Genomic DNA, 24,846 nt, shown 5'->3' on the forward strand with positions numbered 1-24,846 from the left:
GCCAGGTTTGCTGGCTCATGCCTGCAATCCCAACACTTCGGGAGGCTGAGGCAGGTGATCACTTGAGCCAGGAGTTCAAGACAATCCTGAGCAACACACTAAGACCCTGTCTCTATGAAAAAATAAATAAGTATTTAGTCCCAGCTACTTAGGAGGCTGAGGTGGGGGGATTGCTTGAGCCAAGGAGGTCGAGGTTGCAGTGAGCCATGATCATGTCACTACCCTCCAGCCTGGGCAACAGAGCCAGTTATATTTTTAACTGTCTCTCAAGTTAAAAAAAGAAAAAGAAAAAAAAGAGAGAGAGAAATTACTCATTTGCACTGTATTGCCCTTAAAACATAATTTAATGGTAGTGATCTCTAAGTGTGGTACTATTTGTGGTGATTATTTTCTGTTTATTTGTTTTTGAGATAGGATCTTGCTCCATTGCCCAAGCTAGAATGCAGGGGCACAATCGTGGCTCACTGTACCCTTAAAACCTCCTGAGCTCAAACAATCCTCCCACCTCAGCCTCCTAAGTAGCTAGGACAGCAAAAGCAGGCCACCACATCAGGCTAATATTTTTTGAAAATTTTTTGTAAAGACAGGATCTCACTATGTTGCCCTGGCTGGTCTAAAACTCCTGGCCTCAGGTGATACTCCATCCTTAGCTTTCCAAAGCACTGGGATCACAGGCATGAGCCACCTATTTTCTTTCTAAAAATACATTTCTGGGTTTTTTTCCTCTAAACGTTTTATTCATGGATATGTATTACCTTTGATATCAGAAAAAAATATTTAACTTAGATGTATACACTTCCTTGGTTACATAGTTTAAAATAGTTTTGCTGTAGATTATATTAAAATTCATTCTGCCGGGCGCAGTGGCTCAAGCCTGTAATCCCAGCACTTTGGGAAGCCGAGGCGGGTGGATCACGAGGTCAAGGGATCGAGACCATCCTGGTCAACATGGTGAAACCCCGTCTCTCCTAAAAATACAAAAAAATCAACTGGGTATGGTGGCGCGTGCCTGTAATCCCAGCTACTCAGGAGGCTGAGGCAGGAGAATTGCCTGAACCCAGGAGGCGGAGGTTGCGGTGAGCCAAGATCGCACCATTGCACTCCAGCCTGGGTAACAAGAGAGAAACTCCGTCTCAAAAAAAAAAAAATTCATTCTATCATGTAAAAATAAACGTCATTGACATATAAAAGAGAAAGATATGTGTGTTTGCCTATTTTTTCATGCTTTATGATTCTAGAATAATTCTATTTTAATGGCAAAGATTCCATATTTTCTTCATTTATTTCAAATTTAAATTATAGGGCTGGGCTTGGTAACTCATGCCTGTAATCCCAGCACTTTGAGAGGCCGAGGTGGGCAGAGTGCTTGAGGTCAGGAATTTGAGACCGGCCTGGCCAACATGGTGAACCTCCATCTTTACTAAAAATACAAAAATTAGCAGAGCACACACCTGTAATTCCAACTACTTGGGAGGCTGAGGCAGGAGAATCGCTTGAACCTGAGAGGCAGAGTGAGCTGAGATGGGGCCACTGCACTCCAGCCTGGGAAACAGAGTGAGATGCTGTCTCAAAAAAAATGTAAAAAATAAAAAAATTAAATTATAGAAACATTTCACAGAGGGACTATAGGTTATTAGCCCTGTGCTGCTACAGGAAAAAAAAATTATTTTTAGTATCCACCTAATGATCATTCTGATAATTCTAGAATTACCTGCATTGAGCATTTCTTCTTGATGTTAATGCTCTTTTTGTATTAAGAGTACAGGCAGTACCTGAGTTGTTCTTTAGGGTTGATTCACACTTTTGTTTGGTATGCAATTTGAGCTAAAAGTAATGATCACAGGTGTTTTCAAGCTTTATGCAATAATTAAAGGAAAATTGCTCAATCTTTTTTCTCCTTTAATAATAATTTCTTATGTACAAAGTAGAAGGAGGAATATTAATTTTTAAATTGTTATTATGAAACTTGAGTAATTTACTTTGGAGTATAGTAAAATGTTTTTTACACTTAACTCTATTAATTTAAAACCCAGCTACTGCAAAGGTTCCTTAAAAACACAGCACAATGGTTAAGTTCAGAAATAAGTGTTACAGAGGCTGGGCGTGGTGGCTCAAGCCTGTAATCCCAGCACTTTGGGAGGCCAAAGCGGGCAGATCACTTCAGATTGAGGCAGAAGAATCACTTGAACCTGTCAGGTGGAGGTTGCAGTGAGCCAAGACTGCGCCACTGAATTCCAGCCTAGGTGACAAGAGTGAAACTTTGTCTAAAAAACAAAAAGAGAGAAAAGAAAAAGAAGTAAGTCTTACACACAATTTACAGAGCTTGACCTTTACAGACCACTGCAAGTGTCATTGGTATCATCACTATCATATAGCTTCTCTTTCAATTCACAGCATTTCTCTTTTCTGGATTAAGATTTAATCACTCTGTAATCCATATGATTTTATCTCACCCTTATCTCAGAAAAAGACCAAATACTAAAAATTGATTATTGTAAAGTTGGTAAGTGACAATGCACAAGTATAAAAGTATAGGACAATGCTTACTATAATCAGCATATTCACTGCATGATAGCCCATAATATCTTTTGACTTCCTCTAGTGTCCTGGCATACTTCATGTAGTATTATAAAAATTAAATTAAGGCTGAGCCCTCCAGAGAATTAGTTTCAAAATCACCCATTGCTAGTTTGCTGCTAAAGAGAGTGGAAGTGTAACCCTGAGTTGATTATTTGAGGCTGGTAAAAGCATGGTTTTGCTCTTTTTTTTTTTTTTTTTGAGATGGAGTCTTGCTCTGTCACCCAGGTTGGATGTAGTAGCTCAATCTCGGTTCACTGCAACCTCTGCTTCCCTGGTTCAAGTGATCCTCCTGCCTCAGTCTCCCAAGTAGCTGGGATTACATGCACCTGCCACCATGCCCAGCTAATTTTGATATTTTTAGTAGAGACAGGGTTTCACTATGTTGGCCATGTTAGTCTCGAACTCTTGACCTCAGGTGATCCACTAGCCTCAGCCTTCCAAAGTGCTGGAATTACAGGCGTGATTGTAAAAGTAAAGAGGCCTACTCCTTTTAAGAGTGAGTTTTATACTGAGGAATACGCCCCTCCCCAGTCACAGAATGGAAATGTAACTCTCACACAACCCACTTCACAACTTCCTGAACTCACAGATTTCTCCAAGAGGATCAGGCCAAATAGTTTGCTAGGCTCTGCACAAAAGGATCCACTGTTTATGAAAGTGTCAAAATACAAGCCCAACTCAATAGAACAGCATTTTCATTTTCTTATAAAAAAGGTCAGTATATTTGTTTACTGTCAAAATTTCTGCATAGCTAAATTAGATTCTAAATTGAGCAGAATCAAAAATTGCCAAGAGTTGCAAGAAAAATAAAAATCTAATATTGGCAGAAGATATCCTTAAAAAGAGCCAATTTAGCCATTTATATGTACATTACAAGGGTTAGAGGAGTACTAGGATCCCAGACGCCTTCCATTGGCAGTAACAGCATTTATGGTCCATTTTCCTAAAAGAGGAATGTTTGAGATTAGAGGATTTGGCAGAATCATAGAGTATTTCTTTATATATTTATTTATTTATATTGAGATGGAGTCTTGCTGTGTCTCCCAGGCTGGAGTGTCATGGTGCCGTCTCGGCTCACTACAATCTCTGCTCCCAGGTTCAAGCAATCCTCCTGCCTCAGCCTTCCAAGTAACTGGGATTTCAGGCTGGCACCACCACACCCAGCTAATTTTTGTCTTATGATAGAGGCAGGGTTTCACCATGTTGGTCAGACTGGTCCCAAACTCCTGACCTGAAGTGATCTGCTTGCCTCGGCCTCCCAAAGTGTTGAGATCACAGGTGTGAGCCACTGCGCCCAGCCAAATACATATATATATATATATTTTATTTTTGATGTATGTATGAAGGAAATGACTCAAATTATACTTATAAACTACATGTTAGAGCTATTATGTGTTTAGGAAATGAACTCCATAGTCAATTTGCAAGCCTACAGAGTTCTTTGTACTTGAAATTGTAATAAACATAATTGAAATTGCAATAAAAAGCTTTAAAAATTATGTAATTTTATTTTAATTGAATTGTCAGGCCTTGATGTATTTTGATTTTAGGAAGACATTTTACAGAGCCTCACATGATATTCTTATGAACCAGATGAAAAAATTAAAATGTGATCTTGGTATTGGCAGTTGGAGAGTGGTAACAGTAATGGGCTAATTTCTCTGAAGTACTCCACAGGATTCTGCTCATGACACTACGGGCTACAAATACTTTTTTTTTTTTTTTTTTTTTATATGGAGTCTCGCTTTGTCACCCAGGCTGGAGTGCTGTGGCACGATTTTAGCTCACTGCAACCTCCACCTCCCCACTGGGTTCAAGTGATTCTCCTGCCTCAGCCTCATGAGTAGCTGGGATTACAGGCTTGCCACCACACCCACCTGATTTTTGAATTTTTAGTAGAGATGGCGTTTCACCATGTTGATCAGACTGGTCTTGAACTCCTGACCTCCAGTGATCCGCCTGCCTTGGCCTCCTAAATACTTCTTTGACTAGTACGTTGAATAGCTAAGACTGGAGTGTTGTTAATATGAAGGATAGAAAGAAAGGCATATTAGGAATGGCACACATAAGTGTGTGGAATGAACTTCTAAGAATGCTAAGAATGGTGACAGAGTATTCAGAGAAATCATGAGTAGAATATTTGTTGAATCTAGTATTTCCAAAACTACACAGACTTTTACAATTCTGTTCTGACAAAAAATGGTGTTATGGCTCTACTGAGAGAAGGAGTGAGGAGGAACAGTGAAAAAGTGACATCGATGATCCAAGCATCATCTATCATAGCACATCCACAGATAATGTGTGAAATATGTAAATTAAACAACGACAAATAGTAGCAATTTAGCTAGAGTCATAGCGATGGTAATTATCAGAAGGAAACAGTTGAAATCATTAAAGTGGTTGATCAGCTCTTCAGAACCATTTGAATTTTTAACTTTTAATACATGTGCATTGATTTGACAAAAATATTGTAAAAGTTAAATGTAGATATTAACCCTCTCCTCACAAAAGGATTATTTTTAAAGCAAAAACAAGAAGTCCTCTTCTATTAAAAAGGAACCAGCAATTTGGAAAATGTCAAATTCCAGGTGTGAAGAAGAAATATACAAGATGATCTTAAAATATCTTATCATACCTGACAGGAAGGATGGTGTCAGGAAATTAGAGTCATGACCAAGGGATGGAGGAGCCAACTCAAATAGGCTCCCAGCAGCTAAAGCTGGAACGAGCAAGCACCAAAATGAATAATGATCGCAATGAACTGAAACATCTAAAATCTATTTAAATCCATTTGTTCATAATGATACCTAGAAACAACACTCATTCATCACTTTGGGGGACATTAAAGAACCAACTCAAATTATTTTGAAAGCTGATAAAGGGAGTTCAGTATTTATCTTGCCTATTCTGCACAATAGAGTGTAGGTGACTTTTTTTTTAATAGAATTATTTCAGCTAATGAATGAAGAAGGAATGACAGAATTATGTCTTCATTACCACCCCTAATGAATCAGTGGATCTGAGGTAGGAGGTGGAACTCAATGCCAGAGGTAGAGCTCAGACACTGGACCAATTTGAGGACTAAGTACAACAGGGATGAGATGGAAGCAGCTTTCCATAAGACACACACACCAGTGTGCCATGTCAGTTTACCATTGCCGTGGCTACACCCTGGAGTTACTGCCCTTTTCTATGGCAATGAGCTGACAATCCAGAAATCGCTATCCTTTTCCTGGCAATTTCTGCATAAACCACCCCTTAATCTACATGTAATTAAAAGTAGGTATGAAGGCTGGGCATGGTGGCTTACAATTATGATCCCAGCACTTTGGAAGGCTGAGGGGTGGATTACTTCAGGTCAGGAGTTTGACACAAGCCTAACCACAATGATGAAACTCCCATCTCTACTAAAAATACAAAAATTAGCTGGGTATGGTGGTGGGCACCTGTAATATCAGCTACTTGGGAGGCTGAGACAGTACAATCACTTGAACCTGTGAGGCGGAGGTTGCAGTGAGCCAAGATGGCACCACTGCACTCCAGCCTGGGCAACAGAGTGAGACTCTGTCTCAAAAACAAGACAAAACAAAACAAAAATAACAACAACAAAGTAGCTATGAATATGACTGCAGAACTACCCTGCACTGCCACTCTCAGCACACTGCCTATGGGGTAGCCCCGCTCTTCAGAAGCAGTTATAAAGCTGTAATTCTGCCAAAGCTGTAACATTGCTGCTTTGATAAAGCTGTTTTTTTCCGTCCTACCACCAGCTTACCCTTCAGTTCTTTCTTGAGCAAAGCCAAGAACCCTGAGGAGCTAAGCCACTTCGGGGCTTGCCTACCCTACATCAGACCTAAGTAGTGCTCATCAATGGCTGCTAGTGTCACAAAGCAGAGACAATAAATTATGCACCTCCTGATGAAAAACATAGCACGTTCTATGAGATAGTCTTGTCAAATAAGTTACACTAAGTTTAATCAAGCCTCTAACTCTACCTACCAATTTACAAAAAATAGTGTTTCAATCAGCAAAATCATGACTAAGAGTAACTCTACAGGACAAATAAATTGATTGATGCATGCGTATATTCATTGCAGCACTATTCACAATAGCAAAGAATTGTGAATTCACAGAATCAACCTAAATGCTCATCAGTGATAGACTAGATTTTTAAAATGTGGTACATATATACCATAGAATACTATGCAGCCATAAAAAGGAGCAAGATCATGTCCTTTGCAGGGACACGGGTGGAATTAGAAGCCATTATCCTCAGCAAACTAACACAGGAACAGAAAACCAAATACCACATGTTCTCACTTATAAGTGGGAGCTGAAAGATGATGTTGCAGGACTTCCTTAGTTCAGCTAAAGACAGGGTTTTTTGTCCCATGGCCTTGAAAATTCAGGCTCACAGACAATTAGAATGGTAAGAGAGGATTTTATGGGTGAAAAAGGAAGAAAAGGGGTAAACGGACTCTTGCAAGGCCACAGTCCCTGCGAGAGCACTTCCCACTGACAGTTTGAATCCCAGGTTCCACACAGGAAAAGAGGAGGCCAGGCTCCTCCCTGCTGCAAATGATGTGAAATTCCTGAGGCTCCACCCTAGTGTGCAGGCTGGTTGGAATTTTTCCAGGGACCCTCTCCCACCTGGCTGTCTCAATGAGAACACATGGATACATGGGAGGGAACAACACACACTGAGGGCCTGTCAAACGGGGGATTGTGGAGGGAAAAAGAGCATCAGGAAGAATAGCTAATGGATGCCAGCCTTAATACCTAGGTTGAATGTTGAAACATTCTTGTATTTCAGGAGTAAGTTCCTCTTGGTTATGGTGTATAATCCTTTTAATGTGCCATGAATTCAGTTTGCTAGTATTTTTTTGCTGAGGATTTTGGCACCAATATTCAGGTATATTGATTTATGGTTTTCTTGTAGTGCCCTTATCTAGTTTTGGTATCAGGGTAATGCCAACCTCATAGAAAGTTTGGAAAATGTGAAGGACTTCTGTTAATTCTTCTTAAATTTTTGGTAGAATTCTCTAGTTTGCCATTCAGTCCTGGGCTTTTCTTTGTTGGGAGGTTTCTGATTACTGATTCAATCTACTAACTAATTACAAATCTGTTCAGATCTGCTATTTCTTCAAAGCTCAGTATTGGTAGGTTGTATTTTTCTGGCGATTCATCCATTTTTATTAAGTTATCAAATTTGTTGGTATATAATTGTTCATAATAATATGATCCTTTTTATTACTGTGACATCATTTGTAATGTCTGCTCTTTCACTTCTGAATTTTGGTGAGTCTTCTCTTTTGTTTCGTTGATCTAGCTAAAGGTTTGCAAATTTTGTTGGTTTTGCATTTGCTTGTTTTGATTTTTTTTTTTTTTTTTTTTGAGATGGAGTCTCACTCTGTCCCCCAGGCTGGAAAGAAGTGGCATGATTTCAGCTCACTGCAACTTCTGCCTCCCGGGTTCAAGTGATTCTTCTGCCTCAGCTTCCCAAGTAGCTTGGACTACAGGCATGTGCCACCACTCCTGGCTAATTATTTTTTTGTATTTTTAGTAGAGACGGGGTTTCACCATATTGGCCAGGCTGGTCTTGAACTCCTGACCTCATGATCCACCTGCCTCAGCTTCCCAAAGTGCTAAGATTACAGGCGTGAGCCACCTCACCCAGCCTGTTTTGATTTTTAAAATGGAGTCTCTCTGTCGCTCAGGCTGGAGTGCAGTGGTGTGATCTCTGCTTATTGTAATTTCTGCCTCCCAGGTTTAAATGATTCTCCTGCCTCAACCTCCCCAGTATCTGCAATTACAGGTGCCTGCCGACATGTTCGGCTAATTTTTAAATTTTTAGTAGTGACAGGATTTTGACATTTTGGCCAAGTTGGTCTTGAACTTCTGACCTCAGGTGATCCACCCACCTTGGCCTCCCAAAGTGCTGGGATTACAGGCATGAGCTACTGCACCTGACCAAAATTTTGTTGTTCTTGATATCAATTAAAAACCTAACTTTGCGTGCTGGCTTGAGGGAGGAGGGACCATGGATGAAATTAAATAGCTTTTCTTGGGTGTTCTTGGCTTTAAGCTTGCCTGCTGTCTGTGACTTCTATCTGGTTTCTGGAGTTCTCAAAAAGGCTTTTTTGATCCTATGGAATTAAATCATTGTCCCTGTGAGGGAACACAGTCTGAGGCTTCCTATTCCACCATCTTGCTCTGTGCTCAGTCTTTCATTCTTTTATTCAGTATATTTGTTATTGTTTGAATATATTATATCCATCACATTAAAAATAATATGAAGAAAAGTGTCCAAATCACAATGTTTTAACTACTGAAGGAAAACTATTTCATTTCCAAGAAAGGAAAGTATATAAGGGCCTTTAGTTTTTATTACTGTAATTTATACTAAAATACAATAAGAATTGGCCTACATTTACATATATTGCACAAACCTCCCACTATTGTGAGCTTTCCCAAATTCCTGCCACCTTAATAAAAGTGCAGAAAGGTGCTTTGTTATGGTATAAAAAATAAAATAACAATGGTTGGGCACGGGGACTCACGCCTTTAATCCCAGCACTTTGGGAGGCCGAGGTGGGTGGATCACCTGAGGTCAGCCTGGCCTCAGGTCTGAGACCAGACTGGCCAACACGGGAAACCCCATCTCTACTACAAATACAAAAATTAGCTGGGCGTGGTGGTGGGCACCTGTAATCCCAGCTACTTGGTGAACTGGGGCAGGACAATCGGTTGAACCAGGAGGTGGAGGTTACAGTGAGCCAAGACTGCGCCGTTGCACTACAGCCTGTGCAACAAGAGCAAAACTCTGTCTCAAAAAAAAAGAAAGAAAGAAAGAAAGAAAGTAATTAACAATGCAACCTATTATGGAGCAGACATTTGAGATATCTCTTATCCATATAGATAAGAATAATTAGGAAATAAATTGATTTATTGAATTTTATTTTTTCTTTTGTGCTTTAGGCTTTAGGATTTTTATCTTCTTATGGAATAGGAATGGAATATGATCAAGCCAAGGTAAAGGTTATTCTGTTTTATTCTGGAACAAAACTGATTTCTTTAAAAGGGACTTCGAATAGAATCTACTCATTAAGTAAAGGAGCTCACTCTACTGTAGTGGTTGAAAGCACCAGATTAATCGTCAAAGAAATTTAATGTTCTTATGCCATAAGTTTCTTAAAGTCTCATAAGTTGGCTTCTTCATTGAAGATAGATAATATCTACTTCATAGGGAAATTATGATGATTAAATGAAGTATCTTATACAATTCACTTATCACAGACTCAAGAGATTAGTAAACCCCCAATAAATGGCAGCCATCTCTATAGAGGAGAGGGAAGTTTGAAATGCATTTTGAAGTAACTCAATGGGTCATTGTGGGGCTGAGAATAAAAAAGGTATAGTTGGTTTAAGTTTCAAATTTAGATGGCCAACCTAGTTTGATTTTGTTGTTGTTGTTGTTTTGTTTGTTGGTTTTTACTTTAGGCACTAATATATTACACCTTTGGAAGTGCTGGAGGAAGCATGATGTCCCAGATGATTTTGGTTTGTAAACAAAATATTCTTGAGAACAAATTCGTGTGCCATAAATACAGCATTGTCTTGAACATTAAGAATGCATCTGCCTGTGTTTTAGGGATACAGATATTTGTCAGGAATCAATGTTCTACAGAATTGTGAAGTTGCCCTAAGTCATTACAAGAAAGTGGCAGATTATAGTAAGTAATCCATATAATTTATTTTAAAATAAACAGTTGCCAAGCAATTAGAGAAATAAATCAATAACAGTTCAATTGATATTAACTTATGAAAATATCAAAATGTATGTTTTTAACATGTTATAATACAATTCTTTTAATACAATACAGAATTTCTGTTTCCTGTTACTTTCCAAATCATTTTAAAAGATTATACTCATTTTTGGCCGGGCAAAGTGGCTCACGCCTGTAATTCCAGCACTTTGGGAGGCCGAGGCAGGTGGATCACGAGGTTAATAGATCGAGACCATCCTGGCTCACACGGTGAAACCTTGCCTCTACTAAAATACAAAAATTAGCTAGGTGTGGTGGCGTGTGTCTGTATTCCCAGCTACTCATGAAGCTGAGGCAGGAGAATCGCTTGAAATGGGGAGGCAGAGGTTGCAGTGAGCAGATCGTGCCACTGCACTCCAGCCTGGAGATAGACGAGACTCCATCTCAAAAAACAAACAAAAAGGATTATACTCATTTTTATATTTTTGTTAACATGTATCCTCAACAATTCTGTTTTACTTGCATTTGTGATGTTCTTTCCTTTACTAAGAATTTGAATGTAGCACCAATAAATATTAAGCAGTTTCCCTAAATATAGCATTTAGAATATGGGACGACTGGATAAAAGTTCCTAAAGGAATGAATGTAAGGTACATACATTGGAGGTATCTGTCACCACATAATGAGAACAATTCAAGCAACCATTGGTCTAAATGTAATCAGAATAACATCTAAATACACATCTTTAGTACTATTAGGATCTGAGAAAAGAAAGAAGGAGGGAAAAAACTAGTTTTGAATTTAAGATGCTGTATGTAACAAGATCATTTCATGTGCTTAATAAAATTGGAATTATTATATGTATTTCAGACTGCACATTTTGTTAGATGTATTGAAGCATATTTATCTTTATATTTATTTTCAGACTATCCACAGGGAATAAAGAGCAGTGATTATTCCTATATTATACGCATAGTCCCAGAAAAAAATGATGGATGGAGTGAGTTGTCTGCTCCTAAAATATCCCCTTTCCTTGAGTCTTTTTGGTCAAGATCTTCAGTAGAGTCTGATACAAGTTGATACAATGCTTGTGTCAGTTGCAAAGAAAAACTAGGTATCTTGCACTTTTCTCAGAACCCAATAAACAAAAATCTCCAAATTTCTTTTTTCTTTTCTTTTTTTTTTTTTTTTTTTTTGAGACAGAGTATCGCTCTGTCATCCAGCCTGGAGTACAGTAGCTCGATCTTCGCTCTGAAGCCTCCACCTCCAGGGTTTAAGCGATTCTCATGTCTCAGCTTCCCAGGTATCTGGTATTATGGATGTGCACCACCATACCCTGCTAATTTTTGTATTTTTAGTAGAGTCAGGATTTCGCCATGTTGTTGGCCAGGCTGATCTTGAACTTCTAATCTCAGGCAATCTGGCCACCTCAGCCTCCCAAAGTGCTGGGATTACAGTCATGAGCAACCATGCCTGGCCAAAAATCTGCAAAATTTAAGATAATAAGCTAACAGTGTTTTCTCTAAACTGACTGTTATCTCTTGCAGCCTCTGTTTTCTAGCTATTCTCTGGCTTGTTTTCATTCACAGTTGCTGACACATTGGAAAAAAGTGAAGGTGTTCCAGTGGAAAAAGTGAGACTAACGGAAAGACCTGAAAATCTGAGTTCTAACAGTGAGATTTTGGATTGGGACATATACCAATACTATAAATTTTTGGCAGAAAGAGGAGATGTTCAGATACAAGTAATGTATACAGATGAGATTGTATTTTTAGAATATGAAAATTAGAAGAGGCTTAATTCTTTCTGAGTCCTGAAGGGATGAGCAATGCCCCATCCTTAATAAGAAAGGGGAGACAGACACCCTCCTCTCACCTACTGGTTTTGCTCCCTGCTACTTGCAGTTCCTGTAGCCCACCAGAGAACTAGTTGCCATAATAATAGCATTTTTGTTTTGCATTTCTTATTTAAAAATTAATTTTTAAAGAATTAGATTCTTCTCTTTTTCTGGAGAAGGAGACTCACTCTGTCACCCAGGGAATACAGTGGCATGATCCCCACTCACTGCAACCTCTGCCTCCCAGGTTCAAGTGATTTTCCTGCCTCAGCTTCCTGAGTAGCTGGGATTATAGGTGCCCACCACCACACCTGGCTAATTTTTTTGTATTTTTAGTAGAGATGCAGTTTCAATATGTTTATCCAGTCTCAATGTCCTGACCTCGTGAGCCGCCTGCCTCCACCTCCCAAACTGCTGGGATTACAGGCAGAAGCCACCGCATCGGCCTTTTATTTATTTATTTATTTAGTAAGACATGATGACTCTCTGTCACTCAGGCTAGAGTGCAATGGTGCAATCTCAGCTCACTGCAACCCCTGCCTCTTGGGCTCAGTCATCCTCCCACCTCGTCCTCTTTAGTTGGGACTACAGGAATGTGCCACCACCTTTGGCTAATTTTTGCATTTTTTGCAGAGATGGGGTTTCACCATGTTGCCCAGGCAGGTCTTCAACTCCTGGCCTCAAGTGATCAACCCACCTTGGCCTCCCAAAATGCTGGGATTACAGGGGGATTACAGGCATGAGCCATCATGCCCAACAGACTTAGATCTTAATTATAGAAAAAAAGCACCATCTAATGTTGGTTTTAATATGCATAAACTACAACAATCCAGAAGGGTTCTCTCTTTGGGAAAGAGACAATATTTGCATGATCTTTGAGAGCCAAGAGTTAAGGCCCCTAGGTTTATGTGCCTGAGTGTTTCTGTACTCCAGCAGGCCAGCTTCCAGCCACTAAGAAAGCCATATATCCAGCAGCAACCAATTACTCAATAAATGATATAGTCTGGAATGTTTCCCTGATTTTTTTCAGGACATTGCAAATGCATCCAACAATCAACATACTACAATAAAATCACCACGTAAATGTTTTCTTTAAAGTAATACTGTGCTAAAATCATTTCCAAATTCATTGTTCCTAGGTTTCTCTTGGACAATTACATCTAATTGGGAGAAAAGGTCTAAATCAGGATTACTACGTAAGTCAATCTCAAGATTCAGTCACATGGAGTGGGGAGGGTAGTGGTGAGGGAGGCTGGCAGGGAAGTGAAAGTAGGGAGAGGGAGAGGTGGAAGAGTGCTCAGAAAGCCCACTGCTGCTTTCTTGGTCAACTATGCTACCCAGCTTCTTAGGAAGAACTAAGTTCTCCAGAGGGAGTACTTGCCCACTTGCCTTCAAGAACAAAAAGGGAAGGAACTTGTGAGGAGCAGTCGAGGCAGGGGTGTATCCACGTTCCAGTAGAACCTAGTCTCTGCCCACCTACACGCACTTGGCCTGGGATTAGGAAGAGAATATCCCCATCTGCCAGCCTGCACCCAAGGCCAGCTGCAGAGTTCACCTGGGGGCTCACTGCTAATGAGCCTGAGAAGCAAATTCATTCCCATTTGGCTAGATCAGAAGACAGACTGGTTTTAATATAATCTAAAATATATTAAACATCTTTATACATTTGCAAAGCTCTTTTCAATCATTTTGCTTAACCTTACCTTATTTTAGTGAGGTTAAAAGATTAATTAACCATTCAAATTTATAGCACAGAAAAAAGCAAATGAACTTGACCTACACAGGCTCCTCCTCTGTATGATGCCAGGGTCATGGGATGAGTTCTTGCTTAGATTCTGATAGTGGTTTCAAGGCCCTACATCACCACAGACCTGGGAAGTAACCGGATTTCTTTTTTTTTAAGATGATTTTGCAGCTCTTTTCATTTATAGGAGCCACATGCTCTTTGTCTCAAAGGAAATAGCCTATTTCAACATATTCCCAATGGCTAAGTGATAGAAACAACTACTTCATAAGGCTATTACCTAAAAAAGTGATCTATTATTACTTGGCATTTCATTTAGTGTTGTTATTTTATGAATGTGTCTTTGGTACTATTATTTGTATTTTATATGTGGTCCAGTAAACATCAGGTAAATGCTGAAGTAATTTCATAAAATGTGATAAAATAGGTAGGAATTTAAATAAGCATATGCACCCCAAGACGGCTCAGTTGAAGATCTGTGGATTTTTTTTCATCTTAATCATAACCAAAGTTTTACCTTCTTAGATGGGAATATCTAGATTCTTAATATTACTCTGTCAGATTTCAGCCTGAAATCTCATGTTAATCATAGAATGTATAACTAGGAAGAATTCTTCATTTTCCATAAACGTGAAATTTGGATGTGAGGGCACCCTAGCTTCTGCTGTAAAGAAGACACACCAATCTTTGTACAGTGCAGTAAAATCCCACAAAGTTGGTACTTCAGTCAGCTCCAGCCACCATGATCACCAGATGGCAGCTGCAGCTGCCTCCAGGTGAGGATGAAGTGCAATCCCAGGCTGGTAACGCAGGATCCCAGAGCTGTTGTGTAGCAGCCAGGCAGCTGAGCATCACCTAGCCAGGACCTCTTGTGGGCTCATTCATGAGGTTTTATTACATCTGCTTTACAAATGAGAAGCAGAGGCTGGAGAGATAAAGTAAATTGCTTCAAGGCTCACAGCTGAGAAGTAAAATTGTTTAAGAAGCAGAAACTGAACTCAGGCCTTCAAAAATCAAAACCTGAGTTATTTCCATTAAACTTGATTTGATTGAGACAAAAACAAAACCAGCTTCAATAATCTGTTCCCTCATTTATAAAGCAAAAAGAAGGAATGACATGACACTCAGTTTCCTTTAGCTCTTTCTGTTAGTAGGTTGGGCCTCCTGCTTCCACATATCCCAAGAAGATGAGTTTAATTCCGGAACCATCCTTGTGGTTTGGTTACTCTATGGGGGTAAGAACAAGCTGGTCCCTTCTTCTTACCTCAGCTTAATGAACCTGAACTTGAATGGAGGATGCCAGATGAAATCTCAAACCTTCAGACAAATTGACTTATCTATCAGTTATCTTTGTCTGCATTTTAAAAAAACAGTCCCAAATGTAGGTGGTTTTCAATAATAACTATTTGTTTAATTCATAATTTTGGCAGGTCAGCAGTTTTGGTTAGGCTCAGCTGAGCAATTCTGATCTGGGCCAGGCTCAGCTAATCTTAGCTGAGCTTGCTCATGCATCTGCAATTAGGTGGAACATTAGCTAGAACTGACTGGTTTATGATGGCTTCATCTGTGACTGCTAGAATGACTGGAGCCCCTCTCCAACTGGTCTCATGCTCCAGCCAACTGGTCCAGGCTTTCCACATGGCAGTCAAAGGTTCTACGGACACCAGAGCAGAAGTCTCTTGAGGCCCGAGCTCAGACTGACAAATACTTCTGCCACACTCTTTTGGCCAAAGCAAATCACAAGGCCAGCAAGATTGGAGGGGTAGGGAAATGGGCTTCTCCTCTCAATGGACAGAGCTGCAAAGTACTGTGGACATTCTTGCAACATACCATACTGTAGCTGCATCAGAATCAACTTGGAATAGCAAGGGAGAAACATAAAGGAGAGGGAAGATAGAAAGATAAATCCAGTTTCCCAAAGGCTATTACTGCAGCTCTTTTCATGCTTCACTTCTCATCTTTCCAAGTCTCACCTCCTCAGAGAGAATAATGTTTTCTTTCCTTTTATTTTTTAATTGACTCATAATAATTGTACATATGTATGGGCTACAATGTGATGTTTTGATTATTGCATAATTCATACATTATGTAATAGATACATATTTATACAAATGTAATGTATACATTATGCAGTGATCAAGCCAGGATAATTTGCAAATCCATCACCACAAACACTTGTCATTTCTTTGTGCTGAGAACATTCAAAACCCTCTCTTCCAGTTATTTTGAAATATACAGTACCTTATTTTTAACTATAATCCTCAGCCTGAAGACCACCACTTGAGCCAGTATGCTAATATTTCAGTCCACCAAAGAAAATTATTAGTATAAGGCTCTTTTTATGTATCATGCTCCAGTCCACTGTGCAGAAAATTAAATTTCAGAATACCTGGAAATAACTAGCTTGCCTTTCTTCAACAGCCCCCCCCACCCCGCCCACTTCACTGTTTGGCTGAACTAATCTCTCTCATGCATTGTCATCACAGAACACATTTTTACCCTCCCTGACCAAATTCTTAATTATTGAAAAATATTGTATATGCAATTCTTGATTACATTATCTTGCATTTTTTTACAAATAGATTTTAATATTATTTGCATTTCTAAATATATGCAGGCTCAGAATAAATTAGATTAGAAAAGCGGGATGTTTGATTGCATATTATTAAAGTGGATAAAGCATAATTAATTTAAACTCAGCAGAGGAATAATATCAAATTTGTAAGGGCAACTGCTTTGTCTATCCTGCAACTCATGTAAAAATTTTTTTAAAAAGAGCTAATACCACCTCTTCGCAGGATGATCTACAGAGCCAGAGATGAAAGAAGTATTCATAAATGTTTTTAGAACAATACATTTTCTTGGTATTTTATTCTAGGGGAAATGTTACAAACTGATTAAACTACAGATTTTCTAAGAGCCAATGAAAAATCATGTTCATTTTTTCAAAAGAAGATATTAGTTCAAATAATAAAACCACTTACTTAGCATAATACCTGGCACATACTATATTTTATACCAAGACATCATCAATTATAAGACACACAAGTATTTTATGTTCTACTGAGGAAAAATAATCTACCTATATAAATTATAATATACCATTGATAGTAAGAAGTGTCCTGATTGCCGGGCACAGTGGCTCACGCCTGTAATCCCAGCACTTTGGGAGGCCGAGGCGGGTGGATCACGAGGTCAAGCGATCGAGACCATCCTGGTCAACAAGGTGAAACCCTGTCTCTACTAAAAATACAAAAATTAGCTGGGCATGGTGGCGCATGCCTGTAATCCCAGCTACTCGGGAGGCTGAGGCAGGAGAATTGCCTGAACCCAGGAGGCAGAGGTTGCGGTGAGCCGAGATCGCACCATTGCACTCCAGCCTGGGTAACAAGAGCGAAACTCTGTCTCAAAAAAAAAAAAAAAGAAGTGTCCTGATTAAAATGAGGTGGGAGAAAATGTAAGTCTTAGAATCAGTGAAATATGATGATGGGTACTCAGTTAATATTTGAAGGGTGGACGGATGGATAGATACTTAATCTTAACTCTCTGAGAGAAGAACTCAGGTTGGCTGGTGTATATCCATTAAGGTAGCTTGCTGGGTGGTACTTTTGCATGGCATTTAATAAAGGTTTATATAATTGAAGTAACAGTGTTAAGGACACGTAAATTTAAAAAGAAGAAAAAGGGAATGAAATGCTAAGTAAGTCATGACAGCGGAGCAATGTATGAGACAGAGTCTCACTTCCTTTAGGTCTTTATGGGATCATTATATTGAAGGGTGGGAAAAACTCTAGGATTTATATTTATTTCTGGGGAACAAGTTACTGTCTTTTAAAATTTCACTGACTTCCCGGATGAAACTTTCTTCAGAAGTCTCTATTATAAGATATTTGAGAGCCAAATTACTAAACTGAACTTTGAAAATGATTTTGCAGAATCATAATACTAGAGCTGGAAGAATCCATAAAGATTAAAGTCCAGCTGCCTTGTTTTAGAGATGGATAAACATTCATTCATTTATTCATTTATTCATTTCTGAAACATTTTCTGGTGCCCACACTATGCTAGTAAAGAGGACTGAACATTGGAAGAGATAAAATAAGCAGATAATGAAATCAACAGAGGGATGCTGCGATGGGGACAGAATGAGGTGCCCCGAGAGCACAGAGGAGAATCTGAATGAGGAAACCAAGCCCAGGAGATAATATGATTTGTGTAATTTACACAGTTACCTGGGGACATATTTTGGTCATGGCTCAGTAGAGATATTCATGAGATACACTTTTATTTTTGATGTTAGTGTTCTCTCATTTAGTAACTTGTAACAATTGCTATACATTTCTCCTCTCTAGCTGCCACTTTATCTCCAGGATTTCCTAACAGTCATAGATCTTCAGTGGCTTCTGTTTTCTAACCAATAAAATAAAAATCCTTATGGCAGGGCACGGTGGCTCACACCTGTAATCCCAAGCATTTTGGGAGGCCAATTTGGGTGGATCACCTGAGGCCAGGAGTTCAAGACCAGCCTGGCAAACATGGCAAAACCCCATCTCTACTAAAAATATAAAAATTAGCCAGGTGTGGTGGTTGAACACCTGTAATCCCAGTTATTCAGGAAGCTGAGGCAGGAGAATCTCTTGAACCCAGAAGGTGGAGGTTGCAGTGAGCTGAGATCACACCATTGCACTCCAGCCTGGGTGACAGAGCAAGACTCTGTCACAAAATAACTTTTTTTAATTGAAAAAAATAAAATCCTTAGCCTGGTATTCAAGACTGTTTATAATAATGGCCCCATCTTATTTTTGCAAGTCTTAGCTTTCGGATGTTCTATTTTAGCCACGCTGAAGTAATCACTATTTTCTGAACACACCTGGGCCACTCCCATCTCCATTCCTTTGCTCAGGTTCTTCCCCTAGCCTCTGTACTGGTGACTTGTCATCATCTTTCATGAAGCCTCAATCGTTTTAGCCCTCCTCTGTATACCGTGGAGACAGAGTGGCAAGCTGCTTATTGATCTCCAGTACTAACTGCATGACTCTAACATGTTGGTAATAAGATCAGATATTAATAATACCCTCCTGATGGTGCTATTGTGAAGATTAGGTAAGAAAAAGTTTGCAAAAGGCTTATTGGCCAGCTACAGTGGCTCATGCCTATAATCCCAGCACTTTAGGAGGCTGAGGTGGGCGGATCACGAGGTAAAGAGATTGAGACCATCCTGACCAACATGGTGAAACCCCGTCTCTACTAAAAAAATACAAAAATTGAATTAGAAGGAATTGTCTTAAAGCTCATTTCTCTATAAAGACCTGATCTCAGCAAAAGGCCAAGTGTGTCTGGTCTTACTCTGCCTATAAACATTAGGCTACTATATATCCAATTCTGCCAACCATATTCTGCCAACCATAGTAAAATCTCTTACTAAGCCTACTTTTCAAAATAACGGAGTATTTACCTTCATAGCTGGGATTCATCTCTCCCTACAAAGCTGCATTCCCATTGTGGCTTTCCAAATGTAAGAAGCAAATCCTCACGTTATACAATTATATGTAAGAAAGATATGTAGAGGCTCTCCCACTCCTTAGGTTACGGTTGAAAAAGCACTTGGGTGGATAGTGCCTGTATTAAGTGGGCATTTCATAGATTTTTTTCTAAGCTCAGTGGCCAGAACCATAGATATTTTTTGAATGCACATTGAATGAAATAAAGTTTGGTTCAAAAAGCTGTTTGAAGGATTTATTTGTAACTAGCAGTAACACTGTCTTTTCTCTCCAGAAAGCATTATACTACTTCTTAAAGGCAGCAAAGGCCGGGAGTGCAAATGCCATGGCATTTATAGGAAAGGTACATGCTTTATCTTGATTGATATTTTTCATTTCTTAAAAACCTAAGAAATTAAACTGGGTATAGCAGAGGATGCCTGTTGTCCCAGCTACTTGGGAGATTGAGGCGGGAAAGATCACTTGAGCACAGGCAACCAGCCTGGGCAACATGGCAAGATCCTCATCTCAAAATAATTAAAATTAAATTTAAAAATTAAAAACCTGCCAGGCGTGGTGGCTCGCGCTTGTAGTCCTAGCACTTTGGGAGGCTGAGGCAGGTTCAAGACCTGCCTGACCAACATGGTGAAACCTCGTCTCTGCTAAAGATACAAAAAGTAGCTGGGTGTGGTGGCATGTGCCTGTAATCCCCTACTCGGGAGGCTGAGGCAGGAGAATCGCTTGAACCTGGGAGGCGGAAGGTTGCAGTGAGCCAAGATCGCACCACTGCACTCCAGCCTGGGTGACAGAGCGAGACTCCATCTCAAAAAAAAAAAAAAAAAAAAAAAAAACCACAAAAATTAAAAACTTAACAAATTAATGATACCAGCTCATTGAACCCATTGTAGAGGGACAGGGCAGCAGGCCTCTTTCACGGAAGCAGCTGAGTGGGACATTTGGCTGTAACCCGAGGGTAGTATTCTTGGGGACGTATTCTTTTTTTTTTTTTTTTTTTTGAATTACAAAGCTACTTTTAATACTTTGGGGTGAGCCCCACAGGAATAAAAAACACTGGGAAGGGGTAACCCCCTCATCCCCGGGAGTGGCCCAGGGGTAGAGAGGCTACCTGAGGGGAAGGAAGCACAAAAGGGACCCGCTGCAGACTCAGGGCAAAGGGAATGCCATCGGTGCTGGGACCTGTGAGCACTACAGGAGGAAACGCGAGCGTGGTGGGACTGGCTCCAGGCACACAGGCGAAGGGCAAGAGGGTTGGACACGAAGCCACAAAGCTACTTGGGTTCCTCCTTCTTCTCGTTTGCCTTTTTCTGCTTCTGCTGCATGATCTCCGAGTCCCTCTGCTTGCGGGCAACAGCAGAAAGCCCGTCATCTCGGCGCTTTCCCTTAACCGAGTCGCTCTGCTTTTTCATATTCTTCTGGCGGGCGAGCTCTCGCTGGTTACCGCGGGTCATGGCGACGGCAGCGGCTCCGACCTCCCTCCCTTACGTCCCCTCGTTCTGTGACAGTTTGGGAAGAAGCCCCATATAACAGCAGCCTTTATCTGGAGCACCAAAAACAGCCTTAATGCACCTGGGCTAGCACAGTGGCTCATGCCTGTAATCCCAGCACTTTGGGAAGCTGAAGCAAGTGGATGACTTGAGGTCAGCAGTTCGAGACCAGCCTGGCCAAAATGGTGAAACTTTGTCTCTACTAAAAATACAAAAAGTAGCTGGGCATGGTAGCAGGTACCCGTAATACCAGCTATTCAGGAGGCTGAAGCAGGAGAATCACTTGAGCCTGGGAGGTGGAGGTTACAGTGAGCCAAATAGCACCACTGTACTCCAGCCTGGGCAACAGAGGGAGACTTCATCTCCAAAAATAAAAAGTAAAATAAAAAAGTGCATCTGGCCCAGGGCTCCTCCTCTGAGTGTAGCCATGAGCCTATGACCACCCCGCTTCCCAATATGTAACAGGAGATCCAGGTTGGTTGAGCACTGGAGACAGGCACAGGTCTCAGCCCAGTCAGGCCCTTCTTTTTCTGTTGCTGGAGTAGTAGAAAAGAATCAGCTCCAGGCTGACCAGAGCTGTCCTTATGCCACCTCTGATGGAAGGCCGCCTGTGGCTGCAGAGCAGCCTGTAGGAGTGTTCCTCTGGAAAGGCACGTTATTCTCTCTCCTTCATAGACTGTTCACTCCCCTGTGTGCCACCCTGGCTCCCTGTGGCCGACTTGCGTTAGTAACCATAGGGATGAATGCCCTACTTCCTAGTGCGACATGCAGTAATTTTTTTTTTTTTTTTTTTTTTTTTTTTTTTTTTTTTTTGAGACGGAGTTTCGCTCTTGTTACCCAGGCTGGAGTGCAATGGCGCACTCTCAGCTCACCACAACCTCCGCCTCCTGGGTTCAGGCAATTCTCCTGCCTCAGCCTCCTAAGTAGCTGGGATTACAGGCACGTGTCACCATGCCCAGCTAATTTTTTGTGTTTTTAGTAGAGACGGGGTTTCACCATGTTGACCAGGATGGTCTCGATCTCTTGACCTTGTGATACACCCGCCTCGGCCTCCCAAAGTGCTGGGATTACAGGCTTGAGCCACCGCGCCCGACTGACATGCAGTAAATTTAGATGGAAAAAAAAAAAAAAAGAAAAAACATGAGAAAACACAAACAGAGTCCATTTCTTTGCCCTCAGGCAAGGTCACTCCAGAAGTCTGTAGTAAATGGTACTCTTACTTTTTCTTGTTGTTTTAAATTGAGGTAAAATGTAAATAACACAAAACTGACCACTCTAAAGTATACAATTCAGTGGCATTTTACTCAATATGTTGTACCACTGTTACCTCTATTCATTTAAAAATATTTCCGTTACCCTCAAATTATTTTTTTTTTCTATTCTCTTTTCATTTTTCTTCCTAGATGTATTTAGAGGGGAATGCTGCTGCACCGCAAAATAACGCTACTGCCTTCAAGTACTTCTCCATGGCAGCCAGTAAGGTATGTCCTCAACGCACTGCTGTGAACACATACACACGAATTGCTTTCATTACATGCACACTGGTGCCAAAGAGTTGACTTCAAAGTCCCAAGCCCAGATTATGGGCCTATAAGGAGTTATGTGTCCTGGAGAAGCATAATATTGGTGATCAGAGTATACGACGGGAGAAAGGGAAGATACAACTTGTCTTCTTGGAAAATGAAAAATGGTAGTAGCTTGTGCTGCCCTAGCAGAGGCCAGCAGGAGACCAGACAGAAGTTCAGCTTTCCCCTCCCTTATGCAGTAAACCAGGCCATCTAGCTGAGGAACAGGAAACAAAAGAGATGAGGACAGAGGAAGGGAAAACCCAATCAATAACTGCAGGAAGTTCAACACAAAGACATCTTAGGAATGTCCAGTTTTCTCCAGTCACATCTCGTCCAAAGGCCAGAGCTCCCTCTGGCTCAGGCCAGAGCTTGTCAGGGAGGAGGCCAGGGCAAGGTATCTGAGAATAGGGTTCTGAAGACAGAATCCCTGGCTTGAATGCCAGCCCTGAAACTGACTAGATGTGCAAACATGGGCAAGTTACTTAACGTCTCTGTACCTCAATTTCCCCATCTGTAAAATGGGAATATAAGAATATTTGCCTGGCAGTTAAAGTGGCTCATGCTTATAATCCCAACACTTTGGGAGGCTGAGACAGGCAGATTGCTTGAGCTCAGGAGTTTAAGACCAGCCTGGGCAACATGGTGATACTCCATCTCTACAAAAAAATACAAAAATTAGCCAGGTGTGCTTGCACACACCTGTGGTTCCTCCAGCTGCTCAGGAGGTTGAAGTGGGAGGATCCCTTGAGCCCAGGAGGTTGAGGCTAAAGTGAGCCAAGATTTCACCACTGCACTCCAGCCTGAGCAAAAGAGTGAGACCTTGTCTCATAAAATATATATATCAAAATGTATACATATATATATTTGTCTGATATAGCTGTTGTAGAGATTTAAAGAGTTAATATGCATGTGCCTTACATTGTGAAGTACTTAAAGCAGTGCCTGGCACATAATAAGTGTGCTATTCTCTTTTGTAGTTTGGGGCCAGTAAGGTAGAGTGAACTTTGAAGCACATCCCAGACAGAATGGATTAGCTATATGAGGGACTATAGAAATGATATAATATGCCTCCTGCATCCAAGTCTTTACCTCTGTTCCTGGGCTCCATGAGTCTGGTATCTGTCAGATAAGACTTAGTAGACTCCTCTGAATCCCTTTCACCCATGAAGAATGCCCTCGTTCCAACACCCAGGCCTGCTGTTGGCGAATGGCCTTGGTAAACTCTATCCCTACCCAGTAGGAAGCATTTTGTTGTCTTACAATTGCATACTGGAACACTGGCAGTAAAGATGTGCTCAAATCAGGAATCATTTCATCTCTTCTCAGTTTTTAAAAACCCACACACTGCTTTAGGAGCCTATTTATAAGTGACTAGCACCTAGGAGCTGCTGCTATTGTGGTGTAAATTACTGAGAAGGCTAGTAATCGGCTCCTCTCCCTTGTAATTTATATGAAATTGTTGCTCAGCAAGGCAGTTATCTGGAGTACCATTAGATTAGGATGACAAGGAAGAGCAGACTGAAAAGGAGTAACAAGGAAAATCTCTTATAATCTGGCAAATAACACTGATTTGTCAGCCCATAAGAAGAACGCCAGGGAGATGGGAGTGTAAATTAACTCAGCTCCCAAGCTATTCAGGGTTGTGGAACCAGCAGTGATCTGGGGTCTCCGGTGCTCTTAGCTTGAGCTCCTTTTCTTTCTTTCTTTTTTTTTTTTTCCCTGAGACGGAGTTTCGCTCTTGTTACCCAGGCTGGAGTGCAATGGCGCAATCTCGGCTCACTGCAACCTCCGCCTCCTGGGTTCAGGCAATTCTCCTGCCTCAGCCTCCTGAGTAGCTGGGATTACAGGCACACGCCACCATGCCCAGCTAATTTTTTGTATTTTTTAGTAGAGATGGGGTTTCACCATGTTGACCAGGATGGTCTCGATCTCTTGACCTTGTGATCTGCCCGCCTCGGCCTCCCAAAGTGCTGAGATTACAGGCTTGAGCCACCGGCCCCGGAGAGCTCCTTTTCTTTACAAAGGAAATCTGAACTTACAATTAAGGTAATTTTTCTAAATGGCAATAGGTGGAGATGACCATATACTTCTTGATCAGTGCCTGGACAATTTATTGGATTTCTCACTCTTACTACTTTTTTAAAAACTGCTTTGTAAATTTATTTTTAAATGACATCAATACCATGACACAGAGCTACAGATTTCACAAGCTCTTTTGTCTTATTTACTTAGAAAAAAGGACAGTGACTGTATCTGACATCGTGCCCATGTTGGACCACATTCCTCCAGGTCTCTCTTGTGCTCCCAAATACATCAGGCCCGCCCCCATCTTCATACTTTTATCATCTGCCTCCCATGCCTAGCGT

General features: G+C 40.7%; 1 protein-coding gene across 1 annotated transcript in view; it reads left to right on the forward strand.

Annotated features, from left to right (window-relative positions):
- SEL1L2 (SEL1L2 adaptor subunit of SYVN1 ubiquitin ligase) overlaps nucleotides 1-24,846 on the forward strand; it is a 132,509-nt gene that overhangs the window by 82,949 nt on the left and 24,714 nt on the right. The window contains exons 6-12 of the mRNA XM_074405379.1: nucleotides 9,559-9,612; nucleotides 10,081-10,140; nucleotides 10,232-10,313; nucleotides 11,936-12,090; nucleotides 13,323-13,379; nucleotides 19,703-19,771; nucleotides 22,316-22,393. Coding sequence (XP_074261480.1) covers nucleotides 9,559-9,612; nucleotides 10,081-10,140; nucleotides 10,232-10,313; nucleotides 11,936-12,090; nucleotides 13,323-13,379; nucleotides 19,703-19,771; nucleotides 22,316-22,393 — 555 coding nt within the window. The remainder of the gene's footprint in view (nucleotides 1-9,558; nucleotides 9,613-10,080; nucleotides 10,141-10,231; nucleotides 10,314-11,935; nucleotides 12,091-13,322; nucleotides 13,380-19,702; nucleotides 19,772-22,315; nucleotides 22,394-24,846) is intronic.

Source organism: Saimiri boliviensis, chromosome 9 (assembly GCF_048565385.1).
Source record: "Saimiri boliviensis isolate mSaiBol1 chromosome 9, mSaiBol1.pri, whole genome shotgun sequence".
Taxonomy (NCBI): Eukaryota; Metazoa; Chordata; class Mammalia; order Primates; family Cebidae; genus Saimiri; species Saimiri boliviensis.